Source organism: Ruditapes philippinarum, unplaced genomic scaffold (genome assembly GCF_026571515.1).
Source record: "Ruditapes philippinarum isolate M1 unplaced genomic scaffold, ASM2657151v2 ctg6203_1_1_1_1, whole genome shotgun sequence".
Classification (NCBI taxonomy): Eukaryota; Metazoa; Mollusca; class Bivalvia; order Venerida; family Veneridae; genus Ruditapes; species Ruditapes philippinarum.
The window spans coordinates 45,831-65,488 of record NW_026861790.1 but is presented as its reverse complement, the minus strand read 5'-3'; the positions used below and the strand labels follow the sequence as shown (position 1 = coordinate 65,488).

Sequence of the window (19,658 nt, the reverse complement as noted above, 5' to 3'; positions counted from 1 at the left end):
AAAAAAAACTGGCAGCCACTTTTAGTAAATATATAATACATGTATAACCAAATTCAATTAATTATCACTGTAGTATAATGGACGGAAATATTCTAAACAAATCAAATATGCAGCATTTTCTTTAAGAATCATATTTAATTCTTTAATAAGTAGCAAAACAAATCTAAATTAGAACAGTTGGCCACTGAAGTGTTTATTTGGTGCCACTAGAAAATTTCTACACGTAGGCTCGCTTAATTCTATATGAAAATATAAACCTAGCTGTGAGTTTATTTCAAGATACTTATCTTACTTGAAAGTGTGTCACACACACACTAAATCTTTTTTATAATTCAATAAAGCTTTATTTTAAAGATTAGATACTATAAATAATAGAGCTATGACTGAAATTAAATTTATAAGTCAACAGGACAGCATGGTGCTTGATAGTAAAATAGGAGCCTGGATACTGTTGAATTTTCACAAGTTCACAAAGGGCTATAATTCTCTTAAAATCCATGTTAGAGTTATGGGTAAACACCAACACTGTTAATATAAAATTGCAACTGTTCAGCTTCAAAGGTACCTGGAGGTAGACCTCATGGGTGCCCTTCCAACATTATTCAGGCACAAGCAGGTAGCCAAGTCTCCTTAAAAGAACCACCAACCTTCCTAAAGCTGGTTGGATAGTGAAGCAAATCAACGGAAAAAAATTAAGTGATCAATTATTACTAATTGGTAACATGGAAAAACCACTTAAGATGATTACATATGATGACATTCATGATCTGCCTACATTGGGTGTGACACTGTTTGTCATATTTAATATAACAATATGCATGAATGATGCAGCAAAATCAAATGTACATGTAATATTGTCAAGTCCTTATTGAGAATATAATTATAATTATGTAATAATTGTCTTGTCCTTGTCAATGAGACACTGCTTTAAAACAGTCAATAGTGGAAACCCTGAAGGTATTCCAGCACATGTTGCCGGCTTGTTAATATGCCTGAGGCATGAATGCTACATTCAACAGCTCCTATAGGTACAGGTTAAGCACAATTCCATATTTAAACATGAAATCTATGGGTAATTTTACAGCACTATTCAATATTTATCTATTTTATATCATACATTTTTAGCTATTGATTTGAGCTTTGTAAGTTAAAGTTAACTGTAACTGCAAATCTCTCTATTTTACTGCATATCCTCTTAAAAGGTAAATCTCCATCCTCTCAGAAATTACACTGCAACCCTTTCAAATATTCTAATTTCAATTCATGCAAGGTTTTCTCAACAAGATAACTCGTGAAACTCATTTAAAGGACTTTTGAAGATTAGCCATATAAATGTTACTTACTCATAAATAAATCAAAAGTCAACAATAGGTTCACTACATTGCCACCCATAAATATACCAATTTAAAACACATGGGTAAAGTTGCAATAAAGGGGAAAAATGAATTTATTTAATTGCTGGTTGCATTGGTACAACAAGCCCATGCATAACAATTTCTCTCTCAGACCCAATCTAATTAGATACTAATTTACTATGAAAATGAATGCTCCAAACTGTGCCTGCCAAGCTTCCTGAGAAGGTCTTACATAACTGTTAATTAACAATACACTCTGACCTTTGTATTTATAACTTCTCTCCCATTGATCAGAAATTACAGTCAGAACACTGCTAGCATTGTTAGTGTGTCTGCTGCAATAATTAAAGAAATTACTTTGCATACTGTAACATTACTGCTTGAAAATAATAACCAGTCAATTTTGAGAAATGGAGACAATAAATTATTGCCTATTTCTGAAAGTTTGTTTGGAACTGCATTGCAACTTCAATGGGACAGGCCTCTACAGAACAATAATTTCTTTTGTTGATATAATGATTTCTCCCTTGTATATGAACAATACTTTACAATAAACAACAACACCTCTCTGAAACAACCAAAAGATTTGTCTTCTAAAGGGAGTTGCTCTGTGGAAGTTTCATACATGTAGTATATAAAAATCAACAAAGATAATTTTTAAACTGTCGGTCATATGACAAATTTCCGACTCGACTTTCCATTGTTCATTCATTTCAGACCCTAAATATAACAATTTTGAGCAACATTCTATTAGCTACATAATATTGCATTCATACATGGTAGAATTCAATGTACATGGTACAATTTAAACTTCAGTGAGGGATTTAAAGAGTATGTTTATTCTTGGCTTGAAAATAAGGGTTCATCCACCCTTTCAGACACTGAGAGTGAAATGGACCCCATGAGATTAGTAAGTCAAAGTCAGCAACCATAAAACACTTCATCATAGTATGTTTCTATCCAGGAACCTAGATTGGTAAAATAAACAATTTTGACTGTGAAACTACTATTTATCTATGCATGGTCTTCATAGGCAAGTTTTTCTGAATTCAACTTTGTTGAGGCACACAAAAAGCTAAAATCTCATAAAAGTTTTCAAACTTTTCTCAACATTAAATCAAAATCTTAAACAAGAGGGCCTGGAGGCCCTGGGGTCCTCACCGATACAGTCCCCCCAACCCCCCCCCCCAAATGTTTGCAAGGCAGAGATCTGCCAAGAATTTTGAAAATACCTGGGCCCTGGGGCCCACTTGGTCTGAAAAAATGATGGGCCATTTTTTTACCAAAAGTATGGGCCTTGGGAAAATAAGTAAACATTGACCAAAATAACTGTTAAAAAGTTTGTAGATACATGTAATTGAATTTTCCCCGTAATAAAACTTAAATCATATTTTAATATGACAAGTGGTTCACTTATAATTCAAGTACTTTACCAATAATTAAAATTATGCCTACATGGTAACTTTCTAACTAATATTGTAATTGCAGGCAAAAATTGAAAATATTTTTTTAATGGCTGCTCAAAAATTTGATATGCAAATTTATTCACATAATTGCTGGTTCTTACTTGTAATGTCTTATATTGTGCATTATCCATTTAATTGTTCCTACTTTGCACAAAATGTCCCTTACCAATGTATATTGACGAATTTTTATTGCCCCTTGTATGCCTCTGTGTAGACAGCATACATCAAAAGACATTTGCCGACAGACCTTTTGATCATGAAAAAACTCATGCACAATGTTTTCTCTGATTGGTTAATCACCCTGTCAAAACATTCTGATGACGAAATATACATCTTTTTTTACACTTCATCAGCCAAAACTTGCGTGAACTTGAGTGACCTTAGGGTTGATCAAGTTGAACACCTGTCAGATTATACTGTAACTTACAGCATTTCTTAAAATAGCAACACTTTTTTTTTTCAGTTACCGATAATCATTTTAAATATTAAGTAGTTGTATAATTTGTTTGTTTGTTTTATTGGATTAAATTTACGGTAGTAGAAATGAGTATCTGTGTGGGAAAGGGATTATGAGAAGAAATGCGGTAAGTAGATAACATGGACAAAAGCTATAGGGGAATGGATAAACTAAAGAATATGCGTAATTACAGGAGCATGGGTAACATGTTGCTGTTGGTACCAGTTTTGACTGGATGACTAAATAAGCCAGCAGACAGTTTTGTTTTCTTATAAGTCTGGCACAGATTTTAGATGCGCCCATGGCCCTTTGCTGCCGATTTTCCTGCGCCATTCTCATTTTTTTAGCGCCAATGGCGCAAAATCGCGTCCTCGGCAGATCTCTGTTGCAGGGTCAATTTAACCCAAGGGCTTTTATTTGCACAAACTTGGTAGACACCCATAAGAAAATGTTTCATGCTAAACATCTAAGCTCTAGCTCATTGGGCTTTTTAAAAGAAGATTTTTTCAAGTTTTTACTATACACATATAGTTAAAAACAATGACACCCCTGGGGCCTGGCCAGTTTTGACCCCAGGGCTTTTATTTGAACAAACTTTGTAGACACTTACTAGAAGATGGTTCATGCTTAATATCTTAACTCTAGCTATTTGGTTTTTTTCAAAGAAGATTTTAAGTTTTTGCTATAAAACATATAAAGAAAATCAATGACCCCCGGGGCAGGCCAATTTTGACCCCAGGGCTTTTATTTGAACAAACTTTGTAGACACTCACTAAAAGATGTTTCATGCTTAATATCTTAACTCTAGCTATTTGGGTTTTTTCAAAGAAGATTTTTTAAGTTTTTGCTATACACATGTAAGGAAAATCAATGACCCCCTGGGCGGTGGCCAATTTTGACCCCAGGGCTTTTATTTGAACAAACTTGGTAGACACCCGCATTAGACATGTTTCATGCTAAATATCTTAGCCATAGCTCTTTTGAGGTCTTTAAAAAGAAGATTTTTTAAGTTTTTACTATATGCATATAGGGAAAATCAATGACCCCCCGGGGCGGGGCCAATTTTGACCCCAGGGCTTTTATTTGAACAAACTTGGTAGACACTCACTAGAAGATGTTTCATGCCAAATATCTTAGCTCTAGCTCTTATGGTTTTTTAAAAGAAGATATTTAAAGTTTTTTCTTTCGGTTGCCATGGCAACCAGAGTTCTGCATGGAATTAAATTCTTTGAACAATTTTTAAAGGTGACCACCAAAGGAACATTCCTGTGAAGTTTGGATGAAATTGGCCAAGTGGTTTATGAGGAGATGTCATTTAAAGTAAAAGTTTACGGACGGACGGCGGACGGACGCCGGACGCCGGACGAAAAGCGATCACAAAAGCTCACCCTGTCACTTTGTGACAGGTGAGCTAAAAATGAAATAAATGCTTGTGAAAATCGTTCACTGAAACTCAGTTTATAAACACATAGAAATATCACATTTATCAGTGAAATTCATTTTACCCCATTTTTTTTTTCTTCACAAGATAATAACATGTTGACAATGTGTATAGAATAGTAAATCTTTGACTTTTGATCAAAGTTTAAAATTCAATAAGGAGTCTTTACTAACATTTATTTTGTCTGTTGCAATTTATCATTTTAAGTGAGGTTTTTAGGAGATTTTATGAATAAGATGTTTATCTGAGATAATCACAGGGCGGTCCTTTGCTGATCCGCTTTCAAGACCACTTCAATGATGTACATACACTTCCTTCTATCTGCGGTTTTAACTTGTCATGACTCAATATGATGTAAAACAAAGCTTTCACTATTCACACTTGAGCCATATATCGCCATCTTCATGCAGTAACAGGTTAACTCCTTATATACTTAATAGAAGTTAACCCGTTATTGCACTAAGGTGATGAGATGTACCATAATGAAAATGTGACTCCTGTTTTTACACTTTTATAATTTTCAACAATATAAACTATATTTAAAAGATCCGTTTTGATATCTGGACACTAATATTTGAAGCTGCCAATGGTACAGAGTCTCGTCAGGCGGCATATAGAGGTGATGTGTAGGCTGGCCTGGATTACCAGTAAGTTAACACTGATGGCAACCAAACATGAGACTTCATTACCGCTGCTATAGCATTCAAACATGACATTAATATCAACAACAAAAAAGTTTTCTCTATTAACATGTATACAATACCACCAAAGAATGCCATTTTAGTAATAGAAAGAGCATTGAAAAACAAGGCTATCTGATTTGTACGAGTGGGCGTAGCCCCCGAGTATTAATCAGATTGCCGAGTGTTTTGATGATCTTTCTCTTTTGTATCATAATCAAACATAAAAACACGTTCCCTGTTGTCACAATATGAAACCCCAGCAAAAAAGAACCAATGAACAAACATCTGAATATGATATTTTTGTCGCTTTCCTTTTCTCTGCCATCACAATATGTAAACCCCAGCAAAAATGAGCCAATCAATGGGCATGCTCTGGAGTGCGGACACTGTCCAGTTAACACAATGTGCATGTATATGTATACGATTTAACTCTGACACATTTTCAAAAGAAAGGTCCCCAAACTATGATACAATCAAATCTTATAAAGCTGCATGCCTCCAGATGAAGAAAAGAAAACTTGGGAAAAAATGTACTAAGATTTTAATTCTCAAGAATTAAGTAATTATTTACATGTTATGTTATAAAATTGAAACAAAGGAGTATTTGCCACTTGCAATTTATTTCAACCGTATGATTAAAACTTATTAACATTAATTTCAAGCTTAGTTCACTCTTTTCATCAACTACAAAAAACCCAGATGTACTCAATTCATTACATTATATATAACTTGTAACAGCTGGGAGTTTTTTGTTTAGGTTTTTGTTTGTTTTGCTTTTTTATTCACCTATTTTTCACTTTTTTTTATCACATCCATTCTCTATTTCTTTACCTTAAATCAATAATGTTCTATATATGCAGAAACAGAATCTTTCACCTTGTCAAAGATTAACATTTTTTTTTTTCTTCTTATTTTTTTTCTAAAATGTGAACTGAACAAATAGAATATGGGCTCAAAATAATACTCATTTTATGGTATAGTTCGGGCTTAAATAAAAAATAAGAATCTTTTTTTTATTTTCTTCATGCATTTTTTTAAAATTTATCAGAGGGCTTACAATCTTTGATGTATGAATCCTCAATCACAATCATAATGAATTATTATAATCAATAACAGGAGTTTAATTATAATATAAAATAACTTGGTTCATAATTATATGGGCTACTCAAAGCTGCTTTTGTTCATGCTTTTTTTTTTTAATTTTCTCTTTGACTGGTACTTACATATCTCTCTACTCTAAAATTAATAATGCATCTAAGTTTATCAAATAGCATTGAACCTCATACGCATTTGGCTGGTATGCACTTTTCATATATCCGGCTACTTAAACAATTTATTTAAGTGACTTGCATCAAACATGATGTAACCTTTGCTGAACATCCCTCTCTACCCCTACACATAGATACATAAATTATAAACGTTTGTACCATATGGAACAGAATTAATGCATTTATTCTATCTTGCTTGATGACATTGAAACTTGCATTATTCTTAATTCCATCTTGCTTGATGACATTGGAACTTGCATTATGCATGATTCCATCTTGCTTGATGACATTGGAACTTGCATTATGCTTAATTCAATCTTGCTACATGACATTAGAACTTGCATTATGATTGATTCCATCTTGCTTTATGATATTTAAACGTTGCATTATTCTGGATTCCATTTTTCATTTTTTCATTCAAACATTTCGTAGTGACCAATTCTTTCATTGAGTGATAACTATTAAACTGGAACAAGCCGTTTGGAATACTAAAATGTTAACGTCTTATACCTTTATGTATAAGGTACCTTTCTTCATGCTCTATACAAACTTTTTACGGTTTAGTTTTTTTGTATTATTTTTATGTAGAAGTCATTTAAAATTGACTATTTTTTGTTCTCTGATGGTTTTTGTTAAAATGTGACTTATTTGATTTACAGCTCGCATGGCGTGATTACCTATTAGCTTTCGCTTATATCCATTATTCAGTGTTTATGTTAATAAAGCTTCGTGTTCTTGAGGGCTTTTTGGATTATGTTTGATTCTTACATTATATAAACAATTTTAACAATGTCTAGCGGATTTGGGGAACTTGTTAAGGGCAGAACTTTTTATCGATATTCAACGATTTTTTTCCCCATGATTCGCCTTATCATCGGAAAATTTTCCGATACATGTAAATTTATTACGAATCCCGTTAGGGCCATCGTGGTTTATACGTTAAAAATTTACAGAGATTAACGCGACAATGCTGGGGTGGGGGATATCAAGCCCCGTACCAAGCTTAATACAAAAATTTGCAGTGAAAGAATATAAATACAAGTAGTAAGGATTATGTAAATAATTTTATACACATGTATATGTATACAGTCTAATAGAAAAAAATATGCTCGTAAACAGTTATTCAATGGGGCAGTTAAACGTACAGTGGTGGATTCAGGCTTTGGCTTAAGGGCTGCACCTACCCCTAAAGATACGTTGATGAGCTGGGATGGAATATATACATGAAAGTTTCATGCAATAGTGGTCATAGTGTACTCCCTTATCAAAACATATAATGCTGTCATCCAGTTTTTAAGCACCTGCCTAGGTACTGCGAATGCGAAGGTCTTTTTCTAATGACTTGGACATTAAAAGCAAAAACTTATTAATTGGCCTTTTAACTTAATAAATGTCTCAGAGTCACTAATAGTGGCGAATAGGTATGTAACACATTTAAATATACATGTATAATATAAGGAAAGAAGGAAGTTGTTTATTTCTGTGACATGTGCATAGTCAATTACAAATGTTGGGCATATGTGTGTCTGATTATAGATCAGACATCCCGCACACACAACCACATTCACATACATTTGTGCTTCAGTAATATATTTTTATCACAGAAATTTATTGAAATCTATAAAATTGTTACTAAATATGTTTTATTTAAATAAAAACACATACACATAATGTATAGGAATCTGCTTTCCTAATTACGGGTCAAGTAAAATTGTGCCTGTCTTTAAAAGAAACTTCTATATATATTTTTGTAATAACACTATACATGAATATTCATACTGCCCACTTACAGTGTAAAGTATTTAAAGCACAATGTTTGTGTGAAGCCAAATTATATTTATTTTATTTTACAAAAAAAAAAAAAATCAAGTTTGTACTGTACTAAGTCGTGGCCACGAGTTACTAAGTGACATGTGTGTGTTTTTATTTATCTCGTGCGCACGAGATACTGTGTCGTGGCCACGAGTAACTAAGTCGTGGCCACGAGATAGTTAAGTCGTGGGAACGAGATACTATATCGTAGCCACGAGATACTATGTCACGGCCACGAGTTACTAAGTCGTTTAAGTCGTGGGAAAACGAGATAACTAAGTCGTGCAGACGAGATAATTAAATAAGTTTACATTTTTAAACTTAGAAAATTTCTGTTTAAAAGATTTAACATTAATCTTTGAAAATACTGAAGTGTTCACTTTGAAACTTAATACATGTCTTTAGAATCATAAGGCCCATAAATAAGACATTAATTTTGACCAAGTTATAGCCCTTTGTTGGGACAATTCTATGATAGAATTGGTCATTGTGTACGTACAAAGGCCTGTTAACATTGTTTACTAGTATACCATAACTTGAGAGGGACTTAGTCCTGGGAAGGGACATTGTCCATGGACAGTAGATATCCTATAAGGGATGTTTTGAGGTCACAGGTCAGATAAACATGACACTTCATGTAAAATCCTTGTCTGATGAATGATTTAGAAAGAAAAAGCCGTAGTTTATATAACCTAAAAAGATCAGTAGATGACACCTAATAATTTTTAGGCAATTTGGTCAGAAATCAGGGTCACAATGTCGCTAAATCTTTGACCAATCAATAACTTGTATAAATGGCACTTTTACGGGCAAGTGAAGTAGGGGCATCCTTGTTAGGAAAATTCATATAAATAGTGTAATTTGATTGGTTATTTATCTCGTTCGCACGACTTAACTTTCTCGTGGCCACGACTAAACTTTCTCGTGGCCACGACATAGTAACTTGTTCCAACGACTTATTTATCTCGTGGCCACGACTAAGTAACACGTGGCCACGACTATGTTATCTCGTTTCCACGCCCTTAATTACCTCGTGGAAAGGGGCCTTAGTAATCGGGCCACAACATGTATTTCTTTCCCCCAACGATTTAAAACCCTATCTTTGGCCAGGGATAAAAACCCGGGGGCCCCCGACACGGGTATCCCCAGTGGCGAAACAGAAAATTTAAAAACACAAAACTTTGTCACCTTTTGTGCCACCTTTAAGTTGAAAAATTCGGTTTTCACTTTAAACCCCCGGCTCAAAAAAGGGTAAAAAAATTGGTATAAGGTGATCCCATTTGTGATAAATTTATTAGAAAAAATATATAATTTTTTTTTCCAATGTTGCAAAATTTTTCAAAAACACGCACTTTTCGTCTGTCGCATCGTTTCTTTGTTTTCAGAAAAATTTACATGTCCTCCCCAAAAACACTTTTCTGTATACGGCCCCTATATAAAGTGGACGTAACTTTGCCAAAAAAACGGGATCATCCGGAAAATAAGGGATGTGCCGACAAAGCGACACCTGCTGTCATAATATGAACACAAATTTTTGCAACTCGCATTATGCTTACTGCCAACTGCTTAGTGCGTACTGCAACATGCGACTATAATATCGTTATCGTTGTCATCTTTGTTGTTTGCATTATATTTGTAATCAGTGAATATATTGAAGCATGTGAATGCTTTAAGACACATCAAATCAGCCAATTATTGATCAAAATGAAATAGTTTAATTTGACATAATGTCGAACAATATAAGTGGCAGATTTTATAGCAAATTAAAGATACAACTACCATTTTAAAATATAGTTATAAAGAATGTTGTTATCATTGTTAAACACCAAAGATTAACACGTTGTCCTAAAAAAAGATGCAATTAACATATATAGGCATATTTAAAATAATGTGAGTTTTGGGGCTTTATTTGGGGAACAAAAAGGTTGAAATTACATGAAATTTGAATTCAGTTAACAAAGGCATATTGAATTCAGAAAAACCAAATTTTTCTTTAAAAAGGTATAGGAAACCCAAATGTAATTTCCCAATTTTTTAAGCAAGAGGGAAATAAATCATTTAATTTCTGTTCCATATCCCAAAAATTCAACACTAAAAACTTAATTTGGGTGGGACCCCTTTTCAAAAACTTTATTCAAAAATTTTTATTTCCGGGAAAAATTTAACCAAAAAAATAGCCTCTTAGCCGGGTTTTTAAATTTTACAAAGTTTCATTTTAAACACTTTAAAAATTTAAATTAAAAACAAATTCAATTTTTAAAAATTTGCCCTTTCTGATTGGGGTGGGAAATCATGGCCAATCGCACGTAAAAAATTTGATTTACCCACGCAAATGAAAACAACAAAAATAACATAAAAACTAACAAAAAACTGACTTCTGTACAGAAAGCAGGCCTTGAGGCGTAAAGTACATCTACGGTAAAAATCTTGGGAAGAAACTAAAATGGTGGCAAGCTCATGAATTATTCATATGACACTAACCACATAATACAGTCTCGGAGTAGATTGCAGTTAATGTCAGCTGGTCTGTAATAACACTACACATAACATATTGTGAAATAAACACAACACAAATAATTATGCATTTTAATATCTAAATTTATATCAACGTAGGCAGTTACCTAGTAACACCACATTAATGACAAACTTGGCAAAAAAGTGGAACATTGCAATATATATAGGATCTTTAAATATGTACAAAATAATCTAACTGGCACAGAGAATGAGAAAAACAAGTGATCCCATGTTTAAACACTTTCTTAATTTTTCAAATTTAGCATAAAAATGTATGTATTGAGAAATTTATTCATGCATCATTTAATCAAAACTATTCATTTTCAACTTATTGAAAGCCATGAGAATAGTTATTATTTCCTTCAAATCAAGTTTTTCCCACTTGCCCTAACAAGAGTTTTGGACAGTCAATTTAGTGGTGGCAAATTGTCTATATTGCCAAGCTTGTCCCACTGCCTGTATGGACAAGTGATTCTTTTTTTTCTGGCATTTTCTTTTATTTACAATGCCATATGGACAAGTAAAGAAATGCTTCAGGTAAAACAAGAGGGCCATGATGGCCCTGAGGTCGCTCACCTGTATTATAATAGGCCCCCCCAACCCCCACCCCCCCCCCCAACGTTGCAGGGCCAATTTAACCCAAGGGCTTTTATTTGCACAAACTTGGTAGACACCCATAAGAAGATGTTTCATGCTAAACATCTAAGCTCTAGCTCTGACATTGGGCTTTTTAAAAGAAGATTTTTTTAAAGTTTTTTACTATACACATATATTTAAAAACAATGACACCCCTGGGGCCGGGCCAGGGCTTTTATTTGAACAAACTTTGTAGACACTTACTAGAAGATGTTTCATGCTAATAATATCTAAACTCTAGCTATTTGGGTTTTTCAAAGAAGTTTAAGTTTTTGCTATACACATATAAAGAAAATCAATGACCCCCGGGGCGGGGCCAATTTTGACCCCAGGTCTTTTATTTGAACAAACTTTGTAGTCACACTCACTAAAAGATGTTTCATGCTTAATATCTTAACTCTAGCTATTTGGGTTTTTTCAAAGAAGATTTTTTAAGTTTTTGCTATACATCATATAAGGAAAATCAATGACCCCCGGGGCGGTGCCAATTTTGACCCCAGGGCTTTTATTTGAACAAACTTGGTAGACACCTATTAGAACATGTTTGATGCTAAATATCTTAGCCATAGCTCTTTGAGTTCTTTAAAAGAAAAGATTTTTTAAGTTTTTACTATATGCAATATAGGGAAAATCAATGACCCCCCAGGGCAGGGCCAATTTTGACCCCAGGGCTTTTAATTGAACAAACTTGGTAGACACTTATTAGAACATGTTTCATGATAAATATCTTAGCTCTAACTCATTTGGTTCTTTAAAAGAAGATTTTTTAAGTTTTTACTATACATATAATGTATGCATATAGGGAAAATCAATGACCCCCTGGGGCGGGGCCAATTTTGACCCCAGGGCTTTTATTTGAACAAACTTGGTAGACACCTATTAGAACATGTTTGATGCTCAATATCTTAGCCATAGCTCTTTGAGTTCTTTAAAAGAAGATTTTTTAAGTTTTTACTATATGCATATAGGGAAAATCAATGACCCCCCGGGGCAGGACCAATTTTGACCCCAGGGCTTTTATTTGAACAAACTTGGTAGACACCCATTAGAACATATTGCATGCTAAATATCTTAGCTCTAGCTCTTTGGGTTCTTTAAAAGAAGTTTTTTTTAAGTTTTTACTATATGCATATAGGGAAAATCAATGACCCCCGGGGCGGGGCCAATTTTGACCCCAGGGCTTTTTATTTGAACAAACTTGGAAGACACTCACTAGAAGATGTTTCATGCCAAATATCTAAGCTCTAGCTCTTATGGTTTTTTAAAAGAAGATATTTAAAGTTTTTTTCTTTCGGTTGCCATGGCAACCAGAGTTCTGCATGGAATTAAATTCTTTGAACAATTTTTAAAGGTGACCGCCAAAGGAACATTCCTGTGAAGTTTGGATGAAATTGGCTTAGTGGTTTATGAGGAGATGTCATTTAAAGTAAAAGTTTACGGACGGACGACGGACGGACGGACGACGGACGAAAAGCGATCACAAAAGCTCACCCTGTCACTTTGTGACAGGTGAGCTAAAAAGTCAGTCAAAATCAGATTTTGCCCACTCTGCTGTTGCCAGGTTCAAGATTTTCATTATTGAACAGCAAACAGTATGGTGTCTGGCCACAATGCATGAACAATATCCCGGCCAGCCTGTCTATCTATATTACTATAGTAATACCAAGTAGCATTTTCAGGACATTCATTATCATAGTCAATATTTAATCAACCCTTTCCAACCTAAATATCTTAAATGGACTTGTCCATCTTTCAGTCTGGACAAAACCAATCATAATCTGTAGGAAATTTAAAATATGTAATGACTGAACAGGGCATCTTCACCCTATCACCATGGGTCAAAGTAAGTCCCTTTCCCCAATCAATAACAGCCTCTTTTTTCCCCCAATTTCTTAATTATCACTGGGCTCATGAACTTAAATAACAAATCAACGGAATGCAAATTTTTTCGAGTGCAATCTATCAACAAGAAACACCCACATATTTACAATACTGACATTGTCCTTTTACAGCATGTTTATCTATTATAGTTAAATAACAGACAAGACAGTTACTGAGTTAGTTACATCTTAGAAAACAATCTGTGCCACACAAAAAAGGCTGTAAATAAAATGAGAATTGATGGTGTGAAACTTGTCTTAAAGCTATGAATATTTAAAGTGTTAACTATGTTCATTGAAATCTATTACCTTGTTCCTTTTTCATTAAACACCATCTTTTAAATTTACTTGTAATGACAGAAATCAGTAAGCTGCACAGACTTAAACCTCATGATGCCTAAGCTCAATTCTGGATGCCTAAGCTCAAGTCTGGATGCCTAAGCTCATGTCTGGATGCCTAAGCTCAAGTCTGGATGCCTAAGCTCAATTCTGGATGCCTAAGCTCAAGTCTGGATGCCTAAGCTCATGTCTGGATGCCTAAGCTCAAGTCTGGATGCCTAACCTCATGTCTGGATGCCTACATTTTGTAACCTCATGTCTGGATGCCAAACCTCATTTAGAAATCAGTAATCTGCATTGACTTAAACCTCATGTCTAGATGTCTAAAATTCAGTTCAACAGTCACAGGGAAACAAACAAAATATAACCTTAATGTTCTAATGCACACAAAAACTGTGGAATATAAAAACACTATGCACATGCAAAATCAAGGGATCAACAAAATGAATTTGTGGTCGACCACTTTCCTCAAAGGTGTTCTGTGGCATACCACACCAAAAGTCTATATTTGTATCATGCCCTTACAGCACCTGTTATTCATTTTATTATTTTGTTTTTCATCTTTTTTTTTTAAATGTAACGTCTATTTCCAAAAGTTAATACAACATTTATGAAAATAATTGTCATTCAGAAAGAATTAAACACAACAGAAATGTTCTTTATTTAAAAAAACGACAACACTAATTTCTGTTTGTTTTAAATATTTTTTTCTTGTTATATTTTCAAACCACACCAATATTTTTAATCTTAACATTTCTGCTTTACTGAAGGACAGAGAGACCCAAAAATGACCCCCACCAACCACAATATTTCTTTAGGCACAATTTAGGGTCACCAGGAAATTAGTGTTTTTTTTTAAACAGAACAACCTTAACATGCTGGCAGTGACTGAAGTAACACATGCAACCAGTGCAAACCAAGATCATCATGTCTCTGCACTATTCAGTCACTACATATTTTGAAATCTTTTCCCTAAAATTATGTATGAGTCTTGTCCATATAGAAAGACGGACAAGTCCATTTCATTTATTCAGGGTGGAAAGGTTAAACAAGAATTTGACTTACACTTTGCTTTCTTCAAGATGACAGAGGTATTCATAAGCGATATTCTGCTTTCTCTGCTCGTCCATCTCCTCGGCGGTCATGTGACCATGTTGTTGCTGTGGAGGACCCGTGTGGTGTGGCTCCGACATACTCCCTGAAAATATAATTGATTATTTTTGTTTTGTTCTTTTTTGTCGCTTTTGTTGGCTTTTGTGTTTTACGTGTGTGTGTGGAAGGGGAGGGGGAAGGTGTTAAATAAAGAACAAAAAGGAAGGTGAAAGTGAATAAACATGTAGCTTAAGTACTGTATATATATTTAACTACATTTATATTTTCTATCAATTTTTCAGAAGGGCTGAAGACAGACAACAATGTACAAAGACCTTTGAATATCATTACCTAATACCATTCCTAAGAAAATTCCTAACACACATTATACATGCATGTAACTATGTAAAAATATATTACAAAATTGAACCAATCTTACAATATTGTATATTGTGATGATTCAAACCTAATATAACCACCCAACAAATAATGCATTTTGTTTATGTCCAAAAATGATTAAGAAAAGACCTAGGGATATTTTAAAATTTCTGAAGAGATATGGACTTCATGCTCTCATTTTCTCTGCAGAAAACATGTACAATCCACTTATTGAGACAACAAATCTTTGACTGAAGGAAATGCATTCATGTAACATTCTCCTTGTCAACAGAATGTCACTGCTAACTGCACAAACTCAATGCAAATTAGTGCAGGCTAAAAAAAAAATCTGCTGTCATTTTAACAAAGTGTCTCAAAGCAATTAGATTTCATGGCAAAGAAATAAAGTTAAAAACACAGTACAATTCACTCTTTCAATTCTTAGAGCAACCATAATTAACAGCCTTGTCTGAATTCAGTATGCTTCACAAGAGCAGATTATGTCTTCACATAAGAGCTGTTGGTAGGACAGTGTGCTCGATTATTCTCGGTGCTTGATAGTTAAACAAAGGCCTGGATAATGTTGAGTTTTTATATGTTCGAAAAGGGCCATAATTGTGCCAAAATCCATGTTAAAGTTATTGACCAGTGATCTACTTAGTATTATGATCTCAACATGGCAAATTTGGATTTTCCTTTCTTATCAAAGGGCTTCCATTAGTGGAAAAGTTTGGAACCATTTACTACTGAATTAAATTTGGTCTGTGACTTCCAAAATATATTGCTTTCCTTCTTTACCTATATTAATGTGACTTCCTATGTCAGTCATTTTGGAACTTAGCAGAAGCCCTGTAATCCCCTTGTATAAATAAACTTTTACTGATAAAGCTTCACAGTTCATTCCAGTTCACATAAGTGTGTTCACACTGTTACGCTTTTTCATCCACATATTTACCATGATGTAACTGCAAAAGTTAGTTTGTATCCTGGGAAAATATAGCTTACCCTAAATTTGCAGAGTTTAAAAAAAACACTGCACCCACTTAAAAAACTAACATCCCTATAAAGATCTTGACTTCACTTGGATAGTGAAAGCATGTTTTGCTTGGTTAAATTGATCAATGTTATTTGTACACTTTACAACATTTTTACTCATTAGAACCGTTCTAAAATTTTCATAAAAAATAAAGCAAATATGAAGGCACGCTAATTTAACCAGGAGAAATTTTAAAACAAAGCAGAAACTAAATTTGAATACTGACCTGAAGCTGGTTTTCTTGACATTACATTTAGCAATCAACAATTATTTTGCAAAATTCCTGCCAGTATTGCAATTTAATTATATAATTATTCCTTCACTGAAAAGATATTGACCAAGCTCTAATATAGCATTGGTCATAATTTTGTAATTCCTTCAAATTAAGAAAGTCAATTAAAGATGCTACTTAACGTTTGTTAAATTCTAATACGGAAGACTTTACTTCATGATAGATGATAATGGACTGATATTAAATTACATTTCATAAGCATATGATTTATTTTTTTCCTTAAGTAAACATTTCTTTATCGATTGAGATATTTATAAAGTACTTATCAAAAGATTTACTCAAGCATTTCTATCAAGTGATGCATATTTAATCAACCATTTGATGTAAACTTGAAAGTTAATCTAATGTCAGTAAAATTAAAGATAAAGGCATTTATAATAACTTATACATTTTGGAACTGACTCTTTAGTTTTTTCATAGATATATCATTTGATGTACTGACAGTAGAAACGTTAACGTAAATTTATGTTACATGTAATCGTTGTCCATATTTTCATACATATATAATTCCAGAAGTACAGCATTTGAGCCATAAGCATTCAAAGAAAGAAACTTACATTTGTACCAAATTTTTCAAATACTAGTAATGAACTATTAACCCATTACCACTACCAGATATAAATACAAGCCTTTTTCACCCTCCTCCCCCCTCCCCTTGTTGTCCCAAATGTCAAATGGTGAAAAAAGCCTTATTTTGGCCCCCAATACTTTGTTTTGTTTGAGAAAAGTTGTTTAAAAGTGACCACTTTTTCAGCGCCGCCCCCTATCCAAAAGCTACATCAGGGTGTTGCCAGAAGAGGATGTGCCCCCTTCTGTGGACTTGTTTGAGGCTAAACATGACCCTAGGTCGATCATAAGGTATCATGTAACCAACGCTGAAAAGCCGTTGACTCTATCTCAATCCATTGAGAAGTTGCAGCACTTTAAAATCAATTTTGATGGAAAAAAATCAATGCAAAATAGTGATTTTTGGCAATTTTGAGATGTCCCCTCGTACCGCTAGACCTGTTCTTACAGTGACATATAAAGTTATGGAAGCCAGAACTACCTCGATGTACATTGTGTGAACAGCAACTTGATGAACAGGACTACATGTACTGTCAATGTTTGTATTTTTGTGGCATGGGGCTGACATATCTTATTAATTGAATAATTGATAATTCACATACTCACATGCATGCATTGTTATCATCGGCGGCACGAAATACCCAAATATACCCAAATACACCCAAATATACCCAAATATTGCCCATATATACCCAAATGTAGCAATATTCATTTATTTTTGTATAAAATACAGATTATAATGAGAAAATTAATTAATATTTATAACATAGTATGACTTAGGCGGCTATAACTTTCATTCATTCCGTTGAAATGGGCAGTTCAGATGTTGTAAGAAAATAATCTTGTGACATTTGCTTATCTACAGTAGGTTCATTAATGAATATACTTGCAACTTAAGATAAAGATATGATAAAATTTGTTGACTTCATTTTTCTTTTTTTGGTATAACTTTGCTAAAATTTCATACAAGTGTCCATCGTTTTATTTTTTTAGAAAATTTAATATAGCTTTAATGGGGTATACTGTATTTGGGTATATTTTGGTGATAGGAAAATGAATATTTGGCTATGTTTGATTTTATCTTAGTGAATGTTTATATTGTAATTCATAATAAAAATAACACTTTTTGTTATAAAACATTTATTTTTAGTATATTTGGACATTATTTTTAGTATATTTGGCAATATTTGGGTATATTTGGGCAATATTTGGGTATATTTGGGTGTATTTGGGTATATTTGGGTATTTCGTGCTGCCCGTTATCATAACATAAATTTAATGGTTTGCATATATTCATCTTCAGCTGTCACATAGTCAACACATTACATGTGTACTCACTCTAATGATACTCACCACTTGTTGAAGACCGCTTGGGTTTAGGAGCAACAACTGGTGGCGGATCCTTAGACACTGATTCCCGTCTATCAACAACTTCTTCAGGCTCTACATGCCCGTTAACTTCATTTCCTTCTGCAAAAACCTCCTCAGTTGACATAGTGTACAATATCTTGGGTTGCAATTGGTTTTCTGACGTCTAATTTTTCATTTTACAAAAAACACAACACTTTGCTTTCTTGGCAGATCCAAATGACACTTTTTAAATTATAATTTTCTACTGACACTAACAAGAGAATTAAGAGAGCGCACAATTAAGAATGAACAAAAACGTAAACAACCGCGTCACGAACGGGCAGCTGTTCTGACTCCCTTACCTACTTTAAAACAAAATAAAACAAAATGACAACACCTAGAAGGGAAAATAAATCCTCAAAGATAGCAAATCATTTAAATATCAACACAAATTATTCCCTCCGCAATAACACAGCTTTAATTATTTCTCTTGCATGTTATCCGGAAACACTTCTCATTTCCTACTTTGTAATTACGCGGGACTTGTGGGTATACTGACTTCTGACCTTCTTGAACCGACCAATCAACTTCTTAGGATTTTGGACGAGTTCGATTAGTGGTTCATTTTTCATTTAAATTGCCTGGTAGTCAATTTTTTTTTACTGTTATTTTTTTAATTACAGAAAAAATGTTATTTACATGATACTTAAAACCATTGTATCTCAAAATGTTATTTTCAATCGTATTCTCTACGATTTTTCCGGTACAATTAATTCAGTCTGCGTATGATTAAGTGCGATCTTAAATGTAAGAAAAAATGTTTTGACAATGGTGACCACTGACCAGGTGACTACAAGTTTGCCGCGGAACAAATTGTTCATGTGTTCGAGCCGTCTAATTTGTCACTGTTAAGTTTCCTAATATGATACAAAAACACATTGCTATAGTTCCAAGAAGTGAAATTTAAAAGTTGCATGGAATTGTTTTTATAAGCAACCTGTAACCAGTGTAGTTGATTATATACATTGTATGTATCAATCCCTGCTTTAAATAACGATTTTGCTCAGTATCGACTAAAGAAGGTATGATAGT

General features: G+C 33.7%; 1 protein-coding gene across 1 annotated transcript in view; it reads right to left on the bottom strand.

The window, feature by feature from the left end:
• The window catches only part of LOC132716812 (ras GTPase-activating-like protein IQGAP1), a gene marked incomplete at its 3' end in the record, with an annotated part of 67,332 nt that extends 48,202 nt beyond the window's left edge, over positions 1-19,130 (bottom strand). The window contains 2 exon segments of the mRNA XM_060700149.1: positions 14,917-15,049; positions 18,570-19,130. Coding sequence (XP_060556132.1) covers positions 14,917-15,049; positions 18,570-18,711 — 275 coding nt within the window.
• Positions 19,131-19,658: the final 528 nt, after the last annotated feature.